Genomic DNA, 19,702 nt, shown 5'->3' with positions numbered 1-19,702 from the left:
AAAAAACACATAATAATTCTCTTGCCTTGTGGCACATATTCATAATTTGAAATTTCGGGGTCTCTCTTCTCCACAAGGAGCTGTTCTGCTGATGACAGCTACTGGAGCACTGAAAAGTTCCTCCATAAGGAATCTTGTGGAAAAAGCATTATTTATGTCCTGAATACTAATTGGAAGGTACACGGGCTGGAAAGCTTTAACACCTCTGAACACTGCTGTTGATCCATTACAGGCAAATGTAATCAAAATTAACTAGCAATCAAGCTAAACTGGCAACATCCAAAACAACCCATGTCAGGAATTTAGTCCCATTCTGTTGAAAGATGCATTCTACACAGTGTTGAGACAACACTTGACACATCAAGCTCCCAAGAGTCCAATAGAGATGCACTGAACTGGCAATCAAACTAAGCCACGAGTTCTGTATAAAAAAACTATTGATTTAGTCCTGATGCAGTGAAAAGATGTGGGCTCTTGGTTGCTAACCAGTTATTACTGAGTATCAAATATTATTTATCCAATAACATATTTTCTCTTACTAGCACTAATGAATTAACCCTTTAAGTGGTTCTGCTTGTGAGTTTTCTCTTCTAAACATTATTCTACATGTTTTATGCTTATGTTTTATTGTGGTTACAGTCATCTTGATGACTGTAGCAACAAACTATTTCCTAAGTTCTATGAGCAACAATAATGGTTTAAATTATTTATTTACAATGTCTCTGTTTGGTAGCATAAACGTGAATTATCATGTGGATGCATGTCTCCTACAAATCCTACTATATCCGATACAATGGAATCATTTGGACTGACAGAACTGTGTAAAAGGACATGAATATGTCATAACCAAATACTCAAAAGCTCAGGATGCGCATAATTCTACTCCTGAAATTAGTTATGTAACACGAAAGGGATAAATAAGGCTTACCGCACAAAGCTAAGAAGCAGCAGTGTGCATTTTGCTTTCAGATTCAATTCAACATAAAGAAAGAAAAGGTGAAATAGGCAATAGTTTCTGTTGGATGACAAACATCCACTTTTTGTTTCCTTAGTTATGCAGATCTATTTCCAGCAAGTCAATCAGCAATCAATGGTACATGCAATTTTCTACCACGTAGCTGCTTTTCTGACGGTCATGATTAGGGTCTTAGCCCAAGGGTACACATATGCAAATACTGGCTGTAATTGAGGGCTACACCAGTTTATAATGGACCCAGAGGTTACAGGAATGACAGAGGCATGTGTAAAAATGCCTAAAGCCAAAGCACAGGGTCATTTTTAGCATATTGAAAGTCATTTCTGTCATGCAAGCAAAGCCTGAAAGCTGTAGCACACATTGTACCCTGGAGCCAGGTTTATTTTGAAATGCAGGCAATGATTGTGACATCAGTAGACTTTGCTCCTTTGCCGGCTTATGTCACTGACTGAAGCCAATTGCCTACTGGAGTAACCATTAGATCTACTCTCACTTGTGCTGGCACTCTAGCCCATCACGTATAACATTTCAATTCAGGGGTGGTTGGGGGTGGGGATGTAATATTTTATTTACTACTGAATAAAGAATTCATCAGTTCCAAAAGTGTTTCTACTTTAATCTGATAACTTTTTGTAAATCAACTCTCATCAAATGCTTCCAGAACAGGTCTAAATAAGCAATTGAAGTGAAGCAGATCTACGGTGACACGCACATGCCTGTAGTAAATCTTTAGGATTTCATTTGGTTAATAGAGCTCTCTTAATTTTTCTTTATGCTTTACATAAATATACTACTTTATGACTGTGAAGTTGAGAACTTAATAAGATATTTTTGTACAATTGGGTCAGCAACCAATTAGTATTGGATTGTAAGAATGGAGTTCAGATTAATAATTAATCACTGAATAACAATGGCAAAACAAAATAATTCATAATGTTACTTTCCAGATCAGGAAAACAGCACTGGGCCAACACAGTATTTACTGACAAAAGATTGTAGGTCTCCACAATTAATATTACAGCTCGAGTCTTAAATGCTGTTCACTGTCCAGCACCTTGGGACGTCCTCCCGACGTGAAAGGCGCTATATAAATGTAATCTTGTTGTTGCTGTTGTTGCATGTAACAAGTGAGTCGTAGATAAAATATAGATAGAAATAAAGAAATAATCCCTGCTATCTATCTTATAATTGCAACTTGCAACCTTAAACCTGTGGCCTTTTGTTCTGCTGTCTTGGAGCATCCGAAAGTAACGTTCAGGGTCTACTTTCTCATTTAAAATCTTGTATGCCTCTATAAAATCCACTCTGAGACATATCGTTTCAAACCTGAAGAACTTTTGATAGCGTTTTTCTGTATTCTAAAATTATCTTAGTTGCTCTCCACTCCATTGCGTCTAAGCCACCTTACATTACAGTGACCAGGACTGTATGCAGCATGACAAGACCACTATACACCTTGTCTCTTGGTGTATGTTCTAAAAATACCCTTTTCAACCCTAAACTTGATCCTCTTGTTCATCTGTCTCGGTGCACACCAGGCCTTCTACAGGAATGGTTTCTATCTGTAAAACATAAGTGTCATACCTCCTCAAAAGTAATTATTTCTTATCTTGTAATGGACACATTAACAGTTTTGATCTAGCATTATGTTTATGCCATGTAATGCAGAGCCATACAGATAAATATACAACCCTAACCCCAGCGATATGATGACAATAGACAATACAAAGACGGGAAATAAAACTAACAAGAAAGCTTTAAAACAAACTGCCCAATCATTAAAATGTCTTGGAGTGCATTCAAGGTTGTAATATTGCCTCAGTACTTGGTAGAGTTCAAGCTTCATTCTTATACTACACACAATCATCCCAACCCTCGAGTGAATTTCTACTTATAGCATATCTGCAGGAGCTGTTTATTCTGTATGAATCGTGCAGTTTCTGTTACCTCATACTGTTACCTGGAGGAGCACAAACACATAGGCTTTCTCATCGGGACTTCAAATCTCTTGTTCTATTGCATCTTTGCAAAATCTGGCCGACTATGAATGTTGCAAAACTGACACAATTATCAGTCAAGATTTTCAATGAATTCCTCTGAACAGGGATACATGTGAAATTTTAACTTTTTAATAAAACTATAGCATAGTTTACAACCTAGCCCAAATGAGATGAAACTAATCAAAATGACTTTGAATTTGAGCTTTCACTGCATTTTTGTGAAAAATCATGAAGACCAGCAGTATAAATGCACCATAAATGATAAGACTGATAATTAGGTAATACCAGATGGTAGCATTAGATATCCAGACTGTGATCTTGGCAATATAAGTATTCATCATAAAATAGGCTTTCTGAATTTCAAAAATAAATGCCTAAATAATAAAAGAATGCATTTATTTAAGACATAAAGCTTGGTTTTTGGTAACAGCTTGATTCCAGATCACAACGCATCTCTTTGTTCTATGTGCTGCTTTATGACATTTTTAGCTTCCCATGAAGAATAACCCCATAGATGTGATTTATTCGTCACAGATGTTACAGAATTCCTTTAAGAACAAATAACTGTGAAAGTGAACAGTGTGACATACACCTGAATACATGTGGACGTGATTGGCAATATTGCAGGGGAAAATGTAGTATATGATTATTACTGATAGTCACAGACACATTCCATTTTGCAGTCCCATTATTTGCAGCCCATTTGTGCCCTGATGGATCAGTTGTGCATAAGATGCTTAATTAGGTGCTTAGTTTTCAGACTACATCTTATGAAATTCTAAAATTTGTCAGTATTTCCATGAACCATTCAATTTAAAAAAGATGTAAACGTGAAATAAAAGTGAGCATTAGAAGTGCAAAATAATCCTGCAGAATATAAAAGCACTGGAATGAATTGATATGCCCCTTTTTATACAAGCCTGAATACATTTAAACCAATACATTTTTGCATATCACACATATTCAGTTGCAGAGACATTATGCTGACTACTTTGAAGCTAAACTTGGAAAGCTGTGCTCAAATGTTCAATAAATAGAGCAATTATTAAGCATCATGCAGTAGTGATCAGGATACCATGAAATGAATGGGTCGTGATTGGCTCCATTTATCCTAATTTAACATCAAGCTTTTAAAGCAGGTTTTTCAAATAGTTTCCAAGAGCTACTCTTTAATCATTCATATTAATACTCAGAATGATACACACTTGGAATGAAAACATGAGCGGCAATATATTACCAGTCATTAACACAATTGAGGCATTTTAATGTGTCTTAAACTGAGTGAAACTCAAGCATCTTTAATTAATCAGAACCCAAAGAGCTTATTACTACCTGCAGTACAGTCCTATTCATGTTTACTCTCTGCCATTTCTCATGTTTTCTGATTTTGGTGCTTTGCTGGGGAGATTGTGTTTTCCCCTTAAGCATACTGAAGGGTTAGGTTAAGGATTGCTGCATTGTCAGAGGTGCTGTCCTTCAGATGAGACATTAAACTGAGGCCCCATCTGCCTGTTCAGGTGGATGCTAAAGATCTCATGGCACTGTTTGATACGAGAAGTGAGTTTATTTTGGTGTCCTGGCCAACAATCCCCCAAATAAAAAATTGGTCACTCACTCCACAGCTGTTGTGGGACATTGCGGTATGTAAACTGGCTACCAACAATTGTACCATTTCTGCCGTAAGTAGGTTGAAAAAAATTATTTTAATTGTATGCCATATTATGCATGTCTTATTTAGATATATGAGAGAGTTTGCCAACTGATACTAAAGGAGTCATTTATTTTTGATATGTGATTGGTTATTCTATGCCTTTTATTCTTTGGGTTTTTTTTTTGGAAGCAATAAGGAAACGGTATCAAATTGAAGTTTGGATTTATTCTTCAAAGACACTAACAACAACAACAACAACAAGATTCCATTTATAGAGCGCCTTTCACGTCAGGAGGACGTCCCAAGGCGCTGCACAGTTGGGTCATGACCCGAGCAGGGGGGAAATGGTCAGGGTGAGGGGAGGGAAGGGAGGGAGAGAGGAGGGGGGAAATGGTCAGGGTGAGGGGAGGGAAGGGAGGGAGCGAGGAGGAGGAAGAGAGTCGAGAGGGGAGCTGAAGGCACGGTCAAAGAGAAGAGATAAGTTATTATCTTAACTACTTTGGATACACTGAACTAAGTTGAATTACTTTTGACATGCAGCAAAAATATTTTATGCTTCTTAATGTGAGCAAATACTGTCTTGAGACAATGCCTGTCCCCTCTGTTTGGTAAGACACAATGTCATCGTAGCTGTGACCACCATGATATGATACAACTATTTGGCTTCTGCAACAGTTAAACTGCACCAAGTAATACTTTCTACAGTTTTAGGTTGGTTTCAATGGCAGCTATAATTGTACTTCCCATTGACATTCCTTTGCCGTTTTGCATTTTGTTACTTTTCCAGTTGGACACATTCATCTTTAAATGGCTACATACAGATCAACTTCAGGTTGCCTTTAAGGACTAAATAAAGTAAATTGCTCAGTTTTATCTCTTGAGACTATTAAAAAAAATTAACACTAAAATTCCTACACTAAATAATCTTCCAAGTTAAAAAAAACAGTAAGTTTGTATTCGGTCAATTTATTATTCAGTGTTTACCATTTAATCTTGCATTTGAGGTATCACTTCATTTTACTGTGTGATATGTATTCATGTGCATGTGATGGTCATATAATATTCTAAACCTTTAATTCTTCTTCAAATGTGTTTAACTTTAGAAGCTGTATTAAATTACAGATATCTTCATTAAATCATCTTTTGCACGATTCATTTCAGTGGAGCATTTTGCTACCAGCAACCTGTTAACGTGCGGTTTGGCAGAGAATTGGTCCTTCTTGGGGATACAGAAAATATATTTTTCTTAATCTCCAAAGCAGTGAGAATTAGAGGGGAGCAACTAATAAAGACCTAAAAACCATAGCAATTTTATGACTTCAAAGAGAAAAAGCACTCATGTTTATTAAATGTTCTACCTCAAAATGTTTTTTTTTATATTGTTTTACTTATGAACTAAATTCTTGTAGAAAACAAATTAAATCTATTCTTGTTCTTCTGATTTGCTAGATAGGGGTCTGGCTGGCAAAACATTTTAACTCATTACTTATTCATAGCAGTCACACATCTAATCTATGTTAGAATATGTTTCCATTCATATCAATGTTCCAACACAATCTCAAAATTCAATGTCTTCATTCAAAAATGAAACAATATATATTATCTTAACAGCTTTGCTAGACCTGTGACACATTACATTACTCCACAATACACAGAACTGAGATGCAATTTATCATGTACATTTCATAAAATATCAAATTCCTGATCTTTTGTACAATAACTATGACCTTTTCAGTTCTAGCATATTTGTTTTAAACAGAAGTTTTGACCATTGCAGCCATTTAATCCAATGACAATATTTCTAATTTATTCAGTGTATATTTCCAAGTTATTCAAGAAGCTACCATACAAATTTGCTTTGCTTTGTTTGGAAGATTAATCTATTTATTAACTTCTCACTGGTTATCTAATAGGTGTAAACTGGGGTGGAAGCTTTGCCAGCTACTCAAGTGGGGAATCAGACCATACAGTTTGGGTTTGACTAGTTAAATGGAGACTCCAATAGTGAGCAATTAAGCAGAAATTTATCTTTTGAACTCTTGAGAAAGCTTTAGTTTGCAAAGTCTTAAAAGAGACTTTCAATATGACTGGGCCAGCCATTTCAAAAAATATTTTCATCTCGCACACTGACACCAATATCTAATATTACCGCAACACAAGTCCTTAAACAACAGGAGTTGAGTGTTCCTTATACCATATTTGTTATTTCAAACAGCATTAGTATCATGAGTATCTTGTCTCTAAACCTGAGCATCAATTAAGTATCTTATTAATCTACCAAATAATAATAATAATCCTTGCATTTGATATAGCGCTTTTCACGTCTTGTAGACATGTCAAAGCGCTTCACAAAATAGACTGTAAAGTGAATTGACTGTATATTTGTTGGTGAAATGCGACAGCCAATTGCGCACAGCAATGTCCCACAAACAGTTGTGGATTGAAATGACCAATTTTTTTATTATTGTTTTTTTCTTGAGGGATTATTATCAGGCATGTGGAGTAAAGAAACTTGCCCAAGGTTCACCCTGCTGGGCATCGAACCCAGGTCTCTCACTTGCAAAGCGAATGCTCTAACCACTGAGCTACAGGACTCCATCAAGAAATCATCAACGTAACAGAAGGATCTTATCCCGCTCACTTTCGAGATGACCACAAGATTGTCCATGGTCTGCAGGCACCTGCTCTGCAATATCAACACGAAGAGGTCCTAGATGATGAGGGTTGATGTACAGATTGAATGAGTCAGATGGGGGGGGTGTTGGGCGATGATGTAAAAAGAAGCACAACAAATGAAAAGCAATAGGAATCGAAGATTAAAAGAAAATGAAAGAAGCAGTAGATAAAAAGCACAAGAGTATGCACTCTTAGCTAAGGTATAGACAGAAAATCAAAGGCAGGAAAGAGCAAAGAGAGTACAAAATGAAGAGAGAAAATCAAAGGCAGCCGAGAGGGAAAAACATGAAGTAAAACAATGAGTTATATAAAGTATAGCTAACTTCTATTCCTACATGCTCATAGTGATCTTGCTTTATAAATCTGCTTTAGTTCATTATGTAAATTGTTCAATTATTACTGCTCATTTCTTTCTGCAAAAAATATAGGCGTTAGCAAACAATAAGCCTAACAAATCCAAAGCTTTCATAACCATGGCGTTGATGCACTCCGAGGGAACTCACTTACCCATGCCAATCTTCCAAATTCACACCATTAAACTAGAACTAAGTGAGAATTTTAGCAAAAATGTTCAAAACAAAACATTCTAATGAAATTACATAGGGATTAGATTAATACATACTCCAACATCAAAATAGTCTAAATTACCATAACCGGTTTAAAAATTAAAATAGAATTATTATTGCAGAGTAAGTGCATTGGGGGAAAAATCTGTAAAATATTATATTCAAAATATCAATTAATTTATTTTTACTCAACTATGTGATGTGACAACCTTTGGTTGCTACTGCCTGTTGCTGACTACCTGCATGGCGAGTCTATGTTAGATACTAGATTTCATCTCATATCCAAGCTACTAAAGATATATTTGATATGGCTTGATATTGTATTGAGCACTGGATTAATAGCTAAATCATAATTATCATTTTGTTTGGTGTAAATTTGTGGTGCCATCACTTTAATAACACTAACCATTGGTGCAACATGGAGAACCATACGAAGGGCATGATTCTAGAATATGTTCTGATATATGTTCAGTTACTGACTCTAGGGTAACTGTTTTATTTCTGCCTGCTGCAAATACATATGCCAAAAACAACACAATAATTATCATTTTCTTGAAGGAGATCTTATATGTCCCCTCTGGGCAAAAGCTGTTGGGAGTGACAATTTTTTAAAAACAAGAATACACCTAGCAGTGATACATTTTGTGCTATGCTTTTTTCTCCTTGACTCACCTCTTCCTTGGTAGCAGTATTCTACAATTTGACACTGGAGCCGATTAAAGGAAACAAAGGAATAAACCTTCTTCTTGTGCCATCGCTTTGTTTTTCGGAATAAATATATCCTGCATAAGCTACTTCGACAAGCAACAAGGACAGTGTTGATACTTTCTGATCTGGAAACTGTACTCACCATTATACAAAGTATTTAAGTTTAAGAATTGTGTGTCATTACATTAGAATTAGCACAAAACAGACACAATATCCAGTACAACAATAACCGCCTACATAAAATCTTAATTTAAGTGTTTAATCCATTTGTAGTTAATGCTATTCACGCTCTTATGCGTCAGCTGAACATTTTATTGAGAGGTCCCAGACTCTAGACTTTGAGTGAGAAAGCTGCAAAACAAATCGTACCTGTCTTTCCCAGTTTCCCGTTTGAATATCCTATCACAGTGGTTCATGCGATCCTCGGTTGTCACGTAGATCTTTGCGTGAGGGTAACTCTTCACAATTTCCCACAACATATTGTAAATGATTCCTTTCCCGTCTTGACGCATGTTTCGATAAGGCCCCCAGATAACATAGACAGTGTCATTTGCTTCCCCAAAGAAATACTGCTGCTTCTGAAAGAGAAGTGGAACACTTGTGTGGGACACCACTCTGACAGTAGTTCTTGTCCCAACATCTGTCTCGAATCCCTTTGAGGGTGCATTGTTCATTCTCCAGACACACGTGGATTGGTCAATATCTTGGCCCATCTTTTGTCCAAGCATCTGTCCAGAGCTGGAGACAATGCTGCAGGTATTACAGTTCAGTCGCAGCGGCTGCAGAAGAAAGACAATTGCCAACATTTAGTTTCCATAACAACAACAACTTGCATTTATATAGCGGTGCAGCATCTTGGGAGCGCTTAAAAAACAGACACTGCGCATACATGCATTTAACTATCAATGGCTGTATGCTCACTGCTTTGATCGGATAACTGTGCTAATCATATTTTCTATATTCTATATTGTTATTATCAAAGTAATCATTGCAGGACAATCATTTGTAATACTATATTCAGTGTACATTAGCTTATACAGATTTACTGCTTTAATTTACCTAATCCTGCTTTGGACATCATCAGAAAAAGTGATCTACACATATTAAATAGAAATGTTTGATAATTAAAACTTTACAGCTGGTGAGAAATCAATAAGAAAACCCAGGCAACAACTGCACAGATAAACACAGAGGATGTTTTCACCCTGATTTGGAAATTGATTGACCTTTGCTGATGAGAGTGGATTTTTCTTCCTTGTCAGTAAAGTAGGATTCCCATTCTAAACCGTACAGTGCTGTAGGTCAGTAAGTTTGATGATGGGGGAAAATAAACCGCTATAATGCCGCAAACATCTTTTAAAAGGTTAAAAAACACATTTAAAAAGGTAAAAAGTACAGTAAGTTTGTGTTCCTTTATTTAACAGGACAAAAATTAATGCTCATAATTTTTGAATCAGAGGAGCTGAACCAAACAATGTGAGCGAGTTGAATTGGCATCATTAACCTGGAGTGCTTCAGTGATTGTGTCTCTACAATGGTGCATGTTAATTCATCTTGCTCACACCATAGGGAGCTAGAATTCCTCAGAGCCAATTCATGTGATGATTTCAACAAGTATGGTTATTTTAAAAATCAGCCAAATGATAGTTATAATGATCTTACACATTTAAAATTGCATTTCAAGGGGCATTGTAAAATAGGTTCTGCTGCTGATTTGTGAATCATACCCATTTCAGATCTGTTATTGGAAGCAAAAGCACCAAATATATTCCAAGTCATTCTTTAGCTCTTAAAATTTTTGGGGGAATGAAGCAAAAGTAAGATTATGGTGCTCTAATAGATACCACTTTAATGTATTGTACTTCCAGTGAATGAGTCTGGTTTATAATTCCACATCAATATTAAACTTGACTAATTTTGAAAGGCAAGTTATTGCCGAGTCTTCACCAGATTGCTGGATGCAATAATATAACGCTCCATCTCTGGAGAAAAGAAATATTACAATGGAGGGATATTCCACCGCAATCGACATAAGCATTGTGACAACTGTGGAGAAGTTCATGGGGTCCAAGTACTCCATTCTCCTGGTTGAAGGACATAGTGGAGGTGACAATGGCATTAACATGAAGGGAGAAGAGTTTTTTCTCTCGCATTTATTAGAAGCTTTAGATCTAGTTATTGTACATTTGTCTATTTCCTGAAAGTAAGATTGAAGTGCAGTTACATAGAAATCTAAGAGCAAGCTAAGCCAATTTGTTATGCTCGTGGACAAGCTAGAAACTGTTTAGAGTCAGCAGAGAAGTTTGTGTATCAATACATTTCACTACCTGCAGCCAAACTGCTGAAATATTACAATTATTACAACTAATTATAAAATCGAGGAAAGAAATTGGTTAACATGTACCTTGAAGTGATTAATGGCCAGTAATAAGTAATGTACCCAGCAGCATCTTAAAAGAGTGTCTTAAGAGGAAAATGAGAGCTACAATGGAGATTGGAAGGAGGCAATGGATGTCTGAAGCCTAATGCCTACAGAAATGATCTCTCCTCACAAGAGAGGCCAGAGCTGCTGAGACAGATCTGACATCAAGCCTGTGAAATGATGTAATCTATTCCAAAAGGAACAACGGTAACTCAGCAGATGTTCAGTGCTTTATTAATTGCAGCAATTTAGTAATTTTCTTAAGAATGCTGTCAAATTACAAAGTGCAGCTATTACATTAATTATATCTTGTGAATGTTTAAAGCCTTTCAAAGTCAAATTGAACAGAAAAATACACCATCACATTTGAACACCTGCTTTCCGGTTTGACATGATTGGCACACCACAGACGTATACGAGTGAAAATAATAATCATAGGTCTGTGTGACCACTGGAAACCTGGTGCTCACGTTTAGGATAGTGTTAAAATGTCAAGGTTTTCCTATAACCTCTGTATGCTATTGATTGGCTCCAGGATAGTGTAGGAGTAGAATACTGATTTATCATTTTTCCTCCATCGTTTCATCTCAATTCATTGGTTTCACTTATCCTTCAATTGTATACATTCACAAACTATAATGAATTCATGAAGCTTTTGAAAATTACATAACTGACAGAAGTTCATAAAACTACACAATTTCAATAATATACATATATGACACTACTAGAATTTAGCACTTCTTTTATCAAATCAAGTCATTGTGGCATTGTTCAGAGAATATTGAACTAAATTATTCAGTCTTTAAAATTAGTGAATGGCATAATCATTATCTTGCCTTTGATAATCCTGTTGTTAACCTTTGCAGATGTCAATTTTTTAAAAAAATAAAGTAATTGATTTATGCCAATTTGCTTCCTTCCTTTAGTTTTACAATTCTAATTGGCATAAAAATACATTTTAGTGCAGAGTTCACATTCAAACATTTAATACATAAATCAAATGCATTCAATCTTGTAAAACAGGTTTCATAGCAGAGGAGGTTTCACAGCAGATGGCAAATGACATTAAATAAAGTGCATTATCTGAGCAGTCAAGTGCATCAATGGGACTTAAGACAATTTCTCATTACTGAAGGTCAAGCCTTGCAATATGGCATGTCTGAAGGATCGGAATGAAAGCAACTTAGAGGAAACATCATGGATATTCAATAGCTTCTGTAATAAACTGAGACAAGAACTCTGCCATTTGTGGTGCTTTATTATAGCAAGACGTCTCAACCCACGATTTCTATACTGCAATCTGTGATTGTGGCAGCAATTTGCAATATAAATGGGGAATCACTCTGATGACCTGATCCAGACATTGCCTGGGAAGTTGGTGTTGAAGAACAATGAACACCCACGTACAATAAATGCATTGAGTAACCTCTTGGAACTTTTAATATACTGTACTGTATTTTGATTTTATTAAAAAATCAATAACATGAACTCCTGAACCATAGGAATGTACATAACAAGGAGGTCTTTAGGTGCATTTTTTTGTTAAGATGTTTGCTCCTCCAAGAAGCTATCCATCTTAATCCCAATTCCCTGTGCTTTCTGTCTCTTCTAACACTCTTCCTCTGCATGTGTTTGTTTGGCTGGTTCTATTTTAAATATCCTCCAATCAACTCTGCTCTAACATTCACCTCTGGCAAATCATTTCATACTCTGACAATACTCTGGCAGAAGAAGTTCTCCAGAACCTCTCCTTTTACTCCCCTAATCACATCTCAAATTCATGCTTTATCATCCCCTACACCTCCACAAGCAGAAAGAGGTTCTCGTGATTAATCCTTCATCTTACTCATACTGTCACCAGTGCCAGGCTTATTGTTTAATAATATTTTTTTAAAAATGTGTGTACCAAGTGCAGTTGTGCAGAATGCAAAAGCTATATACTTTCCTGCAGGGGATTAGAATGCATAAACCATAAACCACAAAGACAACTCTTAGTCCATCTAACAAACTTACCATCTTCCATTCTCTTGGGTCCATGGAATAAATTGGACACTGGAGAAGTCAGGTTGTTCACCAATTACTGAAACACAACACCTCCACTTACTTTCATTTTTGTACATTTAACAAGTGGGAGAAGACAACACTAAACACACCAAACATGCACAAAAAGCAAATATTCAACAATTTACTATTTCACCCTTACGTTTAGAAATGTTATCATTCAACTAAACTGAAGTTTTAAGCAATTTCAAATTTAAATATATTTGAAATAAAATGATCAAAGCTTTTCCTAATAGAGTAGGAAAGAGTTATAATAGCAGAAAATAGCTAATTTTCTGGAGTGTGCTCCTTTTCTTTATGATTGCTGGTCTAAATTGTATTTTATTACAAGCTTTTGCTACCAGACCTTCTCAAGCATAACTGTTCATTTTTCCCCAATGTAACTGAACTTTCAAAGTCCAATCTCATGCCAAACATGGAATGTAATACATCATTCTGCTTACACTCATCTCCCCCACAATCACTCACATGTGAGTTGCAGTATCTTGATCAACAATGGCAAACATGAAAGTAAAGGTAATAGTGTGATGTATCATGCAATAGTTGTAGGAAAATGTAGCTTGGTTGCCTCACAGCAATGAATGAGAAATCAGATTCTCTTACTTTGTGTGTCTAAGTGAGTCATAAAAGCAAAGGAGTAAATTTCAGAGCTGGCAGTTCGTTGAGATCGATCCCTGAAAAGAATGGTTTGAAACAATACAAAATATGTCATCAGACCAACACTTGGAAAGAGGTGAAGAATGTGAGAAATTAGTTTACTTCAGAGTGAGATGATTACTTTGTATTGGGCAAATCCATTTTATGTCTCATGCTTATGGTCAGACACATTGCACTGAACAGCTGGAGAGCCAGATTCCTATGTTACCTAGCCAGTAGCAGATGTTTTTCAAGATATTAGTGCTGGGGAATTGAATACTTTCTCATTTTAGGCACCAGGGTTAAGTATTTCCATATCAAGAACAATTAATTAGAAGCAGAATAAAGCCTATTAACTTTGTATTCCCATGTGAACTTGAGAAGTGTTTCTACAGCTCAGCACTGTTAACCTGCTTGCTGAAAGGAGGAGTTGTTTGGAACAAAAATTTGTCTTTATGCTGTGCTCAATTAAGAGCTGGATTGAGACGATGGCCAACAACTTTACAGAACTGTGAACATTCTGAATAAATGTAAAAGAATCTGATGGCACTGTGTTAGAATAATAGAATATCCAGAAGTACCAATGGTTCAGACTCTAGTTCAGCCATTTTCACGATGGATGTCTTGGACCTCAACCTGGAAACACCTCGCTCTGCCGAAATTGGCAATGAACATCACTCAGCAGCTACCAGCCTGGAGATTAGCCAAAGGCACTTCAGTTCATCATAAAACTGCTTGGAATCCATCAGGTACACACCCACATCCTTCAGATGATCATGTTAAAAGGAAATATCTGATACCACGGTTCATTCTCTTTGGTCAAAACTCCTTCTGAAGGAAGGACTTTGATGGATCAGAGTGAGTGATCTGATTTACATTTCCTTTTCTAAATAATTCAGACCGAGAAGTGGCTTCGAATGTATTCAACTGAGTATATGTGCAACTGAATGCATGTTCAACTAACCCCATGTGTGAACGCAAAAATTAATAAATGCATGTCTCCGCTGAGTGATTCCAAACCCTGCCTACTGTTTTAATATTATTAAAGAACCAGGAAAGCAACCAACTAATAACATTAAAAATATCTACTTAAAAATTCTTGGGAGAATCAAATCGTTTATTGAAGAAGCCTGAGAGGGATTGAGCAGAGGCCACGTGGATTTGCAGAATCTGCATTTACGTGGTCAAACTACCTCAATATAATCTTGACAGCTGGATTCCAACTCAAATGGCTTTGCAATCATTTACACACCCGGGAACAGAGGTCAAGTCATCATGACATTTGTGAGTAGCTCCAGTTGTTCGTTCTGGGAGTTGCTGACAACTCAAGATTGTATATGTATGAGCTTACACAGATTTGAGAAGAACTTTTATTAATCATGTATACATAAATCCCAATGCACACAACTATGTCTTACCACAAAAGATGTGCATTGGGTTTAGAGAGGTCTCAGGATGGATAATACATCTCTTCACTTCAACAATTTCTTACAGATTTGGTTGCAAATACAAGACTTGAGTGTAAACTTTGCATAATTATCCATCCAGCACTTTTTTTTGTGTAGTGTATGCTTTGATGTGTAAAAAAAACCTGTCAGATGTAATTTCAATTCTGTTAAATGTCTTTTTTGTCAATTTTGGCTCATGTTAAAATGGTTTTACAATCTCTTGCTTTACAATCATTGCTATATAGTGTCAACAGTAAAATAATGAAGCATGGATATTGTATGTAACCACCTCTCCCCCCCTCATACTCCTCAGCTTGGTGGCTCAACCATCTCTGTAAAGAGCTTTGGGATGACCTCCAGCCAAGAATTGTGTTATGTAAACTGTTGTTGTAGGTAACATAAGGCCTGCAAAACAGAAAAGGCTACAGCAATAATTTTCAACTAAAGTGGTTGTTCATTTAGCCTGAAGTAAACAGATGTTTATCCATCTCAAGGTCTCTCTAATCCCAATACTTAATATCTTTATAGGACAAAACTACATCCTACAGCCCAAGCTATTAGGTTACACATGAGACTCGGTCATTTAAAGGCTGCTGTGGTTTCAGGCAGGAACAGAGCATCAGGGAAAGGAATAAGAATGATTCAGAGCTGTAGAGAATCTGTGTGATCACAAGGAAGTTAATGGATGGTAAAGAATATCATCCAAAAGACATATAGATACTGGACACTTTTTCAAGAGAGATCCTTGAAATAATAGGGACATGGAGCTGTGATAGAGAATGTGACAAAATGGCAAAATGAAGAATCAAAAACTGAGATGAAAGTGACAGTTGGTTGAGGAAAAACACAGATCAGAAATATAAGCAGACATATTGAAAATGCAAAGACAAGAGAGAAGCTTACAGAAAAGAAAGATATGAAGAAACAATGGGAAAAGCATGGGTGAAGTAAACACAAAAGAATATTTACAAGAAGACTGCACATAAGCAAAAAGGACAGCAATGAGACAATTTTAAAAATATATACACTGAATAATTAAACCGGAAAAATAAAAGCTATAAATGCACAAAGAAAAGAATGAGTGAAAAAGAAAAATTATCATTTGAGTGGGAAAAAGGAAATCAACCTCCCACATGCAGCCTTCCAGCACAGTGACTGGAATAGCAATCAGGTCTGCAAAGCTTGCCTGCTCCTCCCCCAAGGCCAGAAAAATGCTGAGGGAAATTATAGTATTCCCACTGAAATCAACACTCAGCACTGACCAGATTCACCCAGGACAGTGGGGAACTGATAATAATAATAATAATCCTTGCATTTGATATAGCGCTTTTCAAGTCGGAAGGAGGTCCGAAAGCGCTTCACAGAACACACTGTAAAGTGAATTGACTGTATATTTGTGGGCGAACGAGGCAGCCAATTGCGCACATCAATGTCCCACAAACAGTCGTAGATTGAAAATGACCAATTTAATTATTGTTTTGGGTTTTTGGAGGGATTATTATTAGGCGTGTGGAGTAAGGAAACGTGCCCAAGGTTTCACTCTGCCTGGAATTGAATACAATTGATTTCAGTGTTCCGCTACTGTCAAGCGCTCTGGGACGCTACTCTGCGTGAAGGACGCTATGTAAATGCAAGTTGCTGGGCTAGGCTTGACCAAAATCTAAAATCGGTTGGGAAGTGAGCGATCCTGCTGACCTTGTATTTGTCCAGCTCGGACCTACGTACCTGTTAGGGATTTATCTTGCAGGGTTAGGTGCACACCTCCAAGTTTGCTTTTGATTATTGCAGAACTCAGATAGCCAGTTCAACCCAGAGTGATGCTCAAGTCAATCAGTACCTTAAGAAGACATTGTCAAACAGCAGAAAAGACAAAGAAAATGCAGAGAATGGTAAAGGAAATGTTGCAACATTTTAAAAATAGAGCAAATTAATGGAAAGAAAGGCTAAACTGGACTTGGAAGAGGAATGTAAAGATTGAGAATAAAAGGAGAGGACGAACAAATGGTGTTTTTTAAAAAAAAATGATAAAGATCTTGTCACAAAAAAGAATTCAAAGCTATTCAATTTGGAGGTAACTGCAACACAGGAATCTTGCATGAAATTCAATAGGCAGGCAAGATGGATCGATGTTCTGTTCCTGTCTGAAATTGTTACTATACAACAAAACTTAGTGAAAAGTGAACGATGAAACGTTAAAAAGAGCAACAACTTGTATTTATAGAGTGCCTTTCACATATGGTGACAACTTAAAGTGCTTTACAAAGACAGTGCTGGACACCGACTGAGCAGGGAGGGAGAGTGGGGGGAAAGAATGGGGAGGAGGGAGGTGACCATAAGCACAGTCAAAGAGGTATGTTATGGGGAGGCTTTTAAAGACAAAGGGAGAGGGGTCAAGGCAGGGAGATTAATGGGGAAGGGGGGCTTCCAGAGGTTAGCAGCTTTGTGGCTGAAGTCTTGGCCATCAGTGGTGGGGCAGATGGGGATGAAGAATGTACAACAGGGCCAGGTTTGTGAAGTGGTAGGGGGAGGCGAGTGAGTAAGGCCAGAGCAGATTCATTTTGGCCAAGAACATCTTGGGGTGACGGCTATGATGACCAAGGACTGATAAACTAAAGGGATAACAATGGAAGTGACAATATCTGATTCATTAATACACCTCAGAATGGCGCCAAATAACTGTATCTGATTCTACCATTACACACTCAAATTTTAGTCTTGCAGTCTCAAACATACACAGACATACGCTTTCTACACAATGAAATGTTGCTATTTCTCTCTCCCCACCCCCTCCTTTATCAATATATTCTTTCTTACACCAAACCCTAATACTAGCCTCATTTAATACTGTACTGATGAATGAAGCAAGGATTATACAATTTAACTGAGGTTCTGTGTTTGCAATGTTATGTGAGACCCTCAAATCAGAAACCCCTTCCCATTAACAAACCTGATAAATAAATACACACACCCAACAACAACAAAATTACATTTGTGTAGCCCCTTTCACATCAGGAGGAAGTCCCAAGGCGCTTAACAATCAGTGTTTTGGACCCGCGCTTGGGGTTGGGATCGGGGAGGGTGGAGAGCAGAAGGGGAAGGATGGTGATCGAAGGCATGGTCGAAGATTAGGTCTTGAGATGGGTCTTGAAGGAGGCAAGGGAGGAAGCGACAGAGCGACTGCGGGATGGAGTTCTAGAAGGTGGGGGCAGAATGGCTGAAGGCCCGCCTACCAATGGTGGGGCAGGATAGGCACGGGGGATGTGAAGCAAGCGGAGCCCACTGAGCGGAAGGAGCAGGCAGGCTGGTAGGGGGTTAGGAGGTCTCAGAGGTAAGGGGAGCAAGGCTATGGAGAGCTTTGAAGGTGAGGACCAGGAATCTTGAACTGTATCCTCTGTATGATGGGAAGCAAGTGGAATCGGGCGAGGATGGGGGTGATATGGTCACAGAGCCTGGTGCAGGAGAGGATACGGACTGCAGAATTCTGGATGATCTGTAGCCTATGGAGAGAGGAGTTGAGGAGGCCAACAAGCAGGGAGTTTGCATAGTCATGTCTGGATATTATGAATGTGTGTATGAGGGTTTCGGTGACCTGCGGTGTGAGACAGTGGCGGAGCTGGGCACTGTTGCAGAGGTGGGGGAGGACAGAGCAGATCATGGCACAGATTTGGGGTCTAAAGGATAGTTGAGAGTCAAACATTCTGTCAGGACAGAAGTGTCCTGGAGTCGAGCGTGGAGGCAGAGAGATAGAGTTGGGTATCATGTGGAAGTTGACCCCATGTCTGCGGATGATGTCACCAAGAGGGAGAATACAGATGTTGAAGTAGAGGGGACCAAGGGCAGAGCCCTGAGGAATGCAGCACGAGAAGAACCCATTTGTGGAGATGAAGTGGAGCCCATATGAGAGGTTGCATCTGAACCATTCAAGGACAGAACGTGAAAGTTGAGGTGAGAGGAGGTTTTATTTTCTCCGAAAGAACCATAAATAAAAATAAATACAAATCCAGGAGTCATAAAGTAAAACAGACTGAGAAATTAAGATGAGTAGGATTCATTTGCGATGAGAAAAAAACTGATCATCTGAATGCCAATTTCCTTCCTATGTGTAAATGTCTTCATTTTAATACCATATTTGCATCAATTTGCTGCCATGCAAAATATGACACTTTATAATACCAGTCCTAATATTATTTGTTCTTGTGCTGGCAGATATACAGTTCTTTCCAACGACTGGATACAATACCTCCATTTAATGTAGGCCAATCTACTTTATAACCAATAGTGAATATAAAAAAATATTTGAAATGACTTTACAGTACATAACATTAATACTATGTAAAAGCCATTACTCCTATCCTCAATTTTACAGTAAGATCCTGGGATTATCTTTTGATTAAGAGTTACATTGTTGTGATAAGTTAGGCTCAAGTATTGAGTCTAGTGGATGAGCATGTGCTGATTTTTTTCTGTACTAATTGAATTTGCTCTATTCTTTTATTGATCTAATAATTGCAGGACATTTGCTCCCAACTCTTGCAACACATCTAATATGAAAACTGCA

General features: G+C 37.5%; 1 protein-coding gene across 1 annotated transcript in view; it reads right to left on the bottom strand.

The window, feature by feature from the left end:
• st6galnac3 (ST6 (alpha-N-acetyl-neuraminyl-2,3-beta-galactosyl-1,3)-N-acetylgalactosaminide alpha-2,6-sialyltransferase 3) overlaps positions 1–19,702 on the bottom strand; it is a 51,304-nt gene that overhangs the window by 13,939 nt on the left and 17,663 nt on the right. Inside the window, exon 3 of the mRNA XM_007887267.2 lies at positions 8,947–9,356. Within this exon, the coding sequence (XP_007885458.2) occupies positions 8,947–9,356 (410 nt within the window). The remainder of the gene's footprint in view (positions 1–8,946; positions 9,357–19,702) is intronic.

Source organism: Callorhinchus milii, unplaced genomic scaffold (genome assembly GCF_018977255.1).
Source record: "Callorhinchus milii isolate IMCB2004 unplaced genomic scaffold, IMCB_Cmil_1.0 Scaffold5, whole genome shotgun sequence".
Classification (NCBI taxonomy): Eukaryota; Metazoa; Chordata; class Chondrichthyes; order Chimaeriformes; family Callorhinchidae; genus Callorhinchus; species Callorhinchus milii.
Note: the sequence above shows the minus strand (reverse complement) of the source record. Positions and strands in the feature narration are given on the sequence as shown.